Below are 9,190 nucleotides of genomic sequence, written 5' to 3' on the forward strand. Positions count from 1 at the left end.
GTTTACTCTGATTTTCAAACAAAGCACAAACAAATCGGTCTTTTATGGCCGTGAAAATGAGGATGTCACAGAGGCTGACTGGTTCTCGTCTAGAAGAAAGTTAATTGTATAGTTGGGAAGAAGACATAGTCTTTACTCTCTGGTGGTCCTTTGTTTTTAATTTAGGGTTTTAATTATAGGAAAAGTCACATTTTAATTTTAGTTCAAAGAAAGAAATCAAGAAGCCACATAGACTATGGGTAACCGGTAAAAATTGGAAGATATCAAATATTCCCCTTATTTCATAGTTAAAATAACATTTTAGTGGTCTATTGCGTAAAAATAAAAAAACATTGATGACCAAATTGCGAAAACTAAAAAAAATTAATTATGCTACAGTGATATTTTCCTCAAATTTTATTAATTAGGAAAAAAATACATTTGCATACTTGGGAATCCCTACCTATGGAAAATAAAAGGCTTAGGGATAGGCACTGGAAGCAAAAAATACATAACAACTATTAATACAAAACAACAAAATAAAAAAACCAGAACAATATCTGAAGCTAATACATATACATAGCAAAGAAAAACTAAAGAAATTTAATGGTATGATAGTTTTTAAGCATAACAGTTAAATATTAGTATTTTAGTGTATATATCTTTTTTTTTCTTAGAAATTTAATGGTATCATAGTTTTTAAACATAACAGTTATTGAAACCTGGTCTAGTCAGCTAGATCCTATTGAAATCCTTAACGTTTTCTTCTTGTTAAATAGTTTTTTTTAATCTCAACAAACCGATATTGAAAAAAAAGGAAATAATCAAGAAAGAAAAAAAAATTAATTAGAGTTGTGTTGGCTTTTTGCAGTCCTAAAAAATGAAGAACTAAGAAACCGAAAATGTCATTCTTACCCCTTCTCCACATTCACACATTTTTACTAGGCGTGTGTTGTTTTTGTTTATACAATATATCCCCTATGCTAAGTTCAAGATTTGGCGGAAAACCAAGAAGAAAGTTTTACAAGTCTTCTCACCCTACCTCACTCGTTCTTGGGCTACAAAAATACACTAACGTCTCAATATTTTCAATGATTTGATAAGAAAGTCCTAAACTTTATTTTTTTTTACAGTAAAGTCTTAATCCACGATTTAACAAAAAGTCTTAAACTTTATTTTTTTTTTTACAGTAAAGTCCTAATTACCAGCTAACCGGAAAAAATGGTAAACGTGTCAAACACTGCCAGTAATTAGGACTTTACTGTCAAAAAAATAAAATTTAGAACTTTCTTGTCAAATCGATAAAAATATTTAGATTTTAGTGCATATATCGCAAACAATAACTTGATTGTGATTTGGAAAGAAGTTAATTCAAACATCAAAATAAATTTAGAAACCAATTCTAAGTAGGAGATAATGTTAAATTGATTTGACAATAACTTTTTCTTTTTTTTAAAATGACGAAATCTACTTGCAATATTTTAATAGCAATATAACTTTATTTATGTTGCCGGTTTGCGAAAGCAAAAGCCCATAAAAAACAAATTACAAATGTGACTGCAAATGCATTCGAATATAATTCAAAAGTCAAAGTTTCAAAAGCAATAAAAAAATGTCATAATTTTTAAATTAACGAAAGAAAGATACCTTTAAAACCATCATTCTCTATTTTCCTCCGCCGACTGAAACATATGTACTTTTTGAATGCTTTTTTTTTTTTCAATACTTTTGAATTTTGATCAACCATTTTCCATTCCCATGTTGTAATGGCGTCAACCACAAAACTACGAGAGCGACTAGTAAATAACGAAATCAAACGAAGACTACAGTCCATGATTATAGAATTTAGTGGCAGAGTCTTGAACAAAGCGACATAACATCATTGAAGGGGGCAGGAGTATTCGTGAAATGGGGTGGAGATGATGAGGATGCCCGATGATTTTTAGATTGATAAATAGGGTTTGATTGAAAAATAATGTAACTATCATAATTATATCATAATTATAGGGCATACATATTTGATTTAATTAATTAAATTATTAATTAAAAATTAGGATTACTTAAATACCCTTTATTAGGTTTTGAAAATAGGAAGAATTTCATATATGCCCCTCTTAAATCTCAAAATATCATATTTGTCCAGCTTAATTTTTCAATATCATATTTACCCTTCATAAACCTTCAAAATATCATATTTGCCCAAATCATTTTTATAATGTTTTTAATATTTTATAATCATTTTTATACCTTAGAAGTATTATAATAATTAAAAAATTTAACCATATTATCCTTACATCTATGATAATTGAATGTGAACTTCTAAATTGTTGGAATGTTGTCCTCTTGACCAACAAAAAGATTCATCTTCAATATTTTCTATGGAATGTATATTTTGTTTGTTTAACTTTTGTTGTTGTTGATTATTATCATGTTGTGGATAAATGCTATTTTAGATATTACCATTGATATTTTGATGTATAAAAAGTGCATATACGATATTTTGATATTTAAGAAGGGCATATATGATATTTTGATGCTTAAAAAGGACATATATATGATATTTTGAAATTTTATGAATGGTAAATATGATATTTAGAAATTTTATGATGGGTAATTATGATATTTAAAAATTAAGTTAGGTAAATATGATATTTTGATGTTTAAGAATAACATATATGAAATTGTCCCTTGAAAATAACCGCTCTATATTTATTTCTACATCCACAAAATACATATTTAAATAGATCTGTAACTTTTTGAGCAAATATATATATATATATATATATATATATATATATATATATATATATATATATATATATATATATATATATATATATATATATAGGGTTAGGATTAAATGTGACTACAAATATTGTATGAATGTATGACTAATTCTTGTCCATTAGATTTAAAAAAACAAAAGGTTGTGATCTTAGGGTGCATGTTATTAACGTGAGATAGCATATACTATATAACCACACTTAATTAATTATAAGAATAAATATGGTATTTTATTAAGAGAGAGAGAGGGAGAGAGAGAGAGAGAGAGAGATTAACTATATTTTAGGAAATTAAGTAAAATCTATTAATAAAATCATAATTAGTATTTTGAAATCGTTTATTTTAATAATACTCACGAATCATGAAATTAAAGAATAAGACAATTTTACTATTTAAAAATCACGAATTTACTTCAGCCAGTTTCATTCTTTAAGAATCAAATCTCATTATAAAAATGTTTTCATTGATAAATGACTTTCGACCATAAAACTAGTGATATGTATGAAACAAATTTCATTCTTTAAGAATGATTTATGAATATTGTATAACATATTCTTGAAGAATATATATATAGTATTATTTTTGCACGGTACTCAAAAATTATTCGTCAAAGCTATAACATCAATTCGAAATTCTTGAAGAATATATAATATTCTTTCTACACATAAGCAAGTTTTACATAATATAAAATATTCTTGAAGAATATACAGGAAATAATATATTTTGGGTATGCATTCTAAAAGAATGATCATGGTGGAATCTCGTCGAAGGTAGGTTGCCTGAGGAATGCTGGAGTACGCAACACCGGTTCGTTTCCCTTGTGGCAACACAATTTCTTATCATATCACATACGTATAGAAGTAAAGTAAGTGATCTAATTATATTTATTAATATTTAGTATTCCATAATTACATGATTCTTATTTTAAGTAATTAAATCTCATTAATTGATATAAATCAAATTACCATCATTACCATATTTGGATATTTGAAATCAATTGACAGAAATTAGTCATACGTTCACACGATATATGAAGATTATATATGAACCTAACTCTCTCTCTCTCTCTCTCTATATATATATATATATATATATATATATATATATATATATATATATATATATATATATATATATATACACTAGATGTCTTCTTGCGCTAAGCAGCAACGATAAATATTTTTTTTGGCGAATGGTTTTTTACCGGAAAATAATTATTAGATTTTATTATTATTTATTATGCAATAAAATTACCAATTTTAAATAAAATATTTATGTTTGTACCTATATTTATATTGTATGTTTATACTATTGAAGTAATAATTAATATGTGTGTCTAGTTTTATATATATATATATATATATATATATATATATATATATATATATATATACGAATTCAATATTTTAAAATTTTTATTTTGCTCTTAATTGAATTTTTTAATTACTTTCTTTAATTCAAGTCTTCAAACTCTTGGCAAGTATTAATGAATTATTTATGCATAACCTCTAGTTATGGAGAAATTTTCACTCCTCTTACCCTTGCACAGAAGGTCTCAACTAAGGAGCAAACAGAAAAGACAGAAGAGTCGAGTTCAGCTAAACCCGACTCGACTCGCCGAGTCCCTCTAATGGACTCGACGAGTCCATGCCCTGATAACAAATCTGTTGTTTCCTTAAAGCCTTACAGGCCTCCTTTGCCATTTCCAATTCGAGCCATACCTGATGAAAAGGTCAAAGTATACAGAGCCTTCATGGAACATGTTAAAGCCCTTCAAGTCAACGTCCCATTTGTTGAAACGATGCTTCAAACACCCAAATATTTAAACTTGCTCAAGGGTCTCTTTGTTGCTAGAAAAGATATGGCAGAAGTCACAGAATTAGTATTAAATGAACTACTAGAAAAGAAGGGCGATTCGGGGAGCATCTCGATTCCTTGCCAATTTGGAAATATACTTGCTACTCAAGCGTTGACCGATTTGGGTGCAAGTATTAACTTACTGCCTTTTTCTTTCTTCAAGAAGCTGAAATTACCGGAGCCGAGGTTTATTAATATGAAGATCCATTTGGCGGACAAGACAATATTTCGCCTAAGAGGTGTTTGTGAAGATCTCCTCATAAAAGTGGATAAATTTGTATTCCCCGTGGACTTTGTAGTGCTTGACATGGAAGAAGACCTCGAAATTCCAATTATTTTGGGGATACCATTTTTGAATACCGCATGCGCATTGATAGATGTATGCGAGTCCACACTAACATTGAGGGTAGGAGACGAGTCAGCTGTGTTTAAAGCTATACCAAAGATTAAGCAAGGAGAAACAAGAAAAGAAGACATTTCCTCCATTGATTTGGATGATGAAATACTCCAAAAAGAACTTGCACTCCTACAAGAAGAAGATCCAAGTAAATTTCTACTATCTTCTGGAGGAAATAGTAATGTTGAAAAAGACTTAGAGGAGATAGAGAAGCTACTTAAGGGAACTGATTCACAAAACACAATGGAATATAAGGAATTCGCACCGACTCGCCGAGTGAAGTCGACAAACTCGACGAGTCCAGTCGAAAATTTCATCAATTTGGGTTATCTTGACCTGACTGTCTCCAGTCCCTTGCCTGATTTGGACATGAAGATTTTTCCTAATTCTTTAGAAGATCAAGCAGCAGAAGGCGGAATTGTAAAAGCGTTTGGTGACTTCCAACACGTTCAAGTAGCTTGCCTTGATACTATGATGCAAGAAAATGAAGATATTTGACTCGACAAGGAGGCAAGTTTTGGAGAAGAGGAAAATGCAAGGGTTAGGAAAGATGATACTGATAACCCATTCATTGAGTCACATATGACCAAACCTCGAGCCCGAGTTTTGACCAACTATGAAGTAATGAAGTTTAAAGAAGGAGGAGTACAAAAGAGGGTGCAATAGAATGGGGTAAAGAAGAAGAACGTGGGGAAAAGGGAAATTCATGTTGTTGAAGATGATGCTACAAGGAAAAAGAGAGAAGAATTGAGACGGGCATACAAGAAGAAGATACAAGCTTACAAGACAAAGTATAAACCAGAAAAGATTAGGAGTGCATTCCCGATGCAGGAAAATGAAGAAACGTAGATGGGAATGAGTCCAGCTAACGACTCCTTAAAAAGAAGCACTTGGCGGGAGGCAACCCGTTATGAGAGTTTGCTTTCTTTTATCTTTCTCGTTTTAGTTTTTTGTTTGATTTTCGTTTTTAGGATTTTATTTTTCTGTTTTCGTCTTCTAAATCATCAAACATGACTGCTTGAGAGTAAGTATGGGCTGAGTGTGGGGTGGATTGATTTTTTTTTATTTGCAAGTGACTCGTCGAGTCTGACCCTGACTCGACGAGTCGATTTTATTTACAGAAAAAAAAATAATTATTATATTTTTAGATCTGGTAAAACTAGGGTTTTTACCCTAATGTGCTCATCTTCCATTCATACTTGTCGTGCACCTACTCGTATTCTCTCTCAAGCACTCATCAAGTTCTTCAACTTTTCTTCAAAATTCTCGAATTCCATCAATCAAGCTACTTAATTTCTTTGATAATTATGTTAAAATCATGATTTTTAGATGTTATAAGGTACCAATTTTATACAACACCCGTTTTTGAAGTTTAGTGAATTTTTAGGGTTTTTGATTTTGGAATAATTTTGGTGTTTTGGATGGATATTTTTGCTCCAATACATCTTAGGAACATCCCTGAACAAACCCTTGAAAAAATTCGAGTTTTTATGTTCAAATTTCACACGACCCGTCGACTGACTCGCGCAGTTCATCAGACTAGCCGAGTCGGTCATGGACTCGACGAGTCCAGTCGGGGACCCAGATGGATTCTGTTTTAATGTTTTTCTGTGTCTTATGGGTTGTTTATTCTTTGTTTTGCAGGGACCATGTTTTCAAGAGGACAAAGCTATCGTGGAAGTTAAGGAGATTTTCCTTGGTTGCATTTTCCACAAATCAACTCAAATTCAACAAGAACCAAGTGGAAGAAGAAGCTTGCGGAGCTCCAGAAAAAAGGAGATATGTGCTCCTAATACAATTGATTGGGAATGGTTGGGGAGAGTTCATTATGAAGAAGAATTAGCCCCTTATCTAGTTAAAACATTTGTGCATAATGGAGTATCCATTACATGTGATGGATGGAGTCGTGTCTTCCGAATTCAAGAGCCGATTTATCGTGAGCTGTGCCTGGAGTTCTTTTCCACAATACACTTCTAGGGTGTGGATGAATATTATAACCCCGGAAGTGTTACCTTTTGTCTTGGGGGCGAGTTTCGTCAGTGTTCCATGGTCGAACTAGCTTGGAGATTGGGGATATATGACCAACAAGTGGTCAACACGGATGCATTTCGTACATTTTTGTAGCATTGCCACGGGAAATCTTCATAAAAGTCCCAATATTTACGGAAAAGTTACACTTTAGTCCTAAGATTTTTTTTTCGAACGAAAAAGTCCCGAAAACCGGCAAAAATTTACAGTTTAACCCTTTTTGACCGGTTGAAACCGGTACCAAATTAATTTGGGACTATTTAGTAAACTAATCCAAAATATTGGGACTTTTCTGTAAACAAAAAATATTAGGACTTTTCTGTAAACAAAAATATTAGGACTTTTCTACAAACAGAACCATTATTATTATTATTATTATTATTATTATTATTATTATTATTATTATTATTATTATTAAAGAAATATAAATAAGAATACTATTTTTTGAACTTGTTAGTATTAATATTATTACTAATACATATAAATGAATTTAAGTGAAAAAAAATAATATTAATGACATTGTTTAAGGGTGAATGTGGAGGAGATGTTGATGCTTTTAGCATTGAAATCATAAATGTTTGCTTGTATATTTTTACTTTGTTATGGTCATTTCACATTTGTTGTTATTGTTTTCAATTCAGAATAATAATACGTAACAATTTAAAAGAAGTTACATATTTGTAAAATTATTTATAAATAATTTAAGCTAGAAGGATTTCTCACTTTGTATATAAAAATGTTTAAGGTGGAAGGATTATTTTTCAAATTCAACAGATCCACTACAAACATCTACATAGGTAGCCCATATCAAAATTCAAAAATATTAATTACAATATCTTGTTTAATAAAAAGTAATAGGACATGTTTTTTGGATTAATACTTTTAAATTTTGATTAACACTTTTGAATTATTCCTATTACTTTTTATTAAACAAAATATTGTAATTAATACTTTTGAATTTTGATATGGGTAACCTATGCAGATGTTTGTAGTGGATTTGTTGGATTTGGAAAGTAATTCTTCTACCTTAAACAATTTTATATACAAAGTGAGATTAAACTATTAATATGCAACTTCTTTCAAATTGTTAAGTATTAATATTCTAAATTGAAAACAATAATAACAAATATAAAATGACCATATACAAAGTAAAAATATACAAGCAGACATTCACGATTTCAATGCTAAAAGCATCACCATCTCTTTCACCTCAACCCTTAAACAATGTCATTAATATTAGTTTTTCATTTAATGCATTTATATGTATTAGTAACAATATTAATAATAACAAGTTCAAAAAATAGTATTCTTATTTATATAATAATAATAATAATAATAATAATAATAATAATAATAATAATAATAATAATAATAATAATAATAAGGGTTCTGTTTGTAGAAAAGTCATAATATTTTTGTTTACAGAAAAGTCCTAATATTTTTCTTTTACAGAAAAATCCCAATATTTTGGATTAGTTTATGAAATAGTCCCAAATTAATTTGGTACCGGTTTCAACCGGTCAAAAAGGGTCAAACTGCAAATTTTTGCCGGTTTTCAGGACTTTTTCGTTCAAAAAAAAAATCTTGGGACTAAAGTGTAACTTTTCCGTAAATATTGGGATTTTTCTGAAGATTTCCCCATTGCCACAAAGAATTTCCGGATGGGATCACAAGTTCAAGTTGGTGGAGCACCATTGCTAATAAAGTTTACATTCTGAAGCCGGCTCAAGAAGGGAACATACAATCACCTACACACCGCCTTATTCACCGGCTTATTTCAAATACCATTAACCAAAAGAAAGATGATGACAAGGTTTCTAACCTTGATGTTTTCTTTCTTTGGAGCATCATTACACCCGATACTTTCTGCAACATTCCATGGTCCATCGCTTCATATTTAGCGGAGGGAGCGGTCAAGGACCGCAAAACTTCAAAAATTAATGGTGGCATGTTCGTGACACGTTTAGCCCATTCTTACGGGCTAATGACTAGTGGTTCTTGGAACTTGCTGACGGAGATCATGACATCTCCCTTTAATCCTATTTTGTTTCGCAGGGCACGCAATATTGAAGATTAATGAGGAGGTCATTATGCTATCCCACATGACGATCCGGTGATCGGGCTTGAGGCACCGGGACGGAGGGT

At 30.5% G+C, this 9,190-nt stretch overlaps 1 protein-coding gene across 1 annotated transcript; it reads left to right on the plus strand.

Moving 5' to 3' along the window:
* The first annotated feature begins 4,393 nt into the window (after nucleotides 1–4,393).
* LOC111895282 (uncharacterized) lies at nucleotides 4,394–6,702 on the plus strand. The gene is made up of 2 exons (XM_023891373.1): nucleotides 4,394–5,165; nucleotides 6,662–6,702. The coding sequence occupies exons 1-2, from the start codon at nucleotides 4,394–4,396 to the stop codon at nucleotides 6,700–6,702; spliced, it is 813 nt and encodes a 270-aa protein (XP_023747141.1).
* Nucleotides 6,703–9,190: the final 2,488 nt, after the last annotated feature.

Source organism: Lactuca sativa, chromosome 9 (assembly GCF_002870075.4).
Source record: "Lactuca sativa cultivar Salinas chromosome 9, Lsat_Salinas_v11, whole genome shotgun sequence".
In the NCBI taxonomy this organism is placed as follows: Eukaryota; Viridiplantae; Streptophyta; class Magnoliopsida; order Asterales; family Asteraceae; genus Lactuca; species Lactuca sativa.

Excerpts from the sequence above, each read along its gene's own strand:
- LOC111895282 (XM_023891373.1), top strand. The coding sequence starts at position 4,394 with ATGGACTCGACGAGTCCATGCCCTGATAACAAATCTGTTGTTTCCTTA. Across the intron at positions 5,166-6,661 it reads CCTACAAGAAGAAGATCCAA|GGACCATGTTTTCAAGAGGA; the intron begins GTAAATTTCTAC and ends TTTGTTTTGCAG.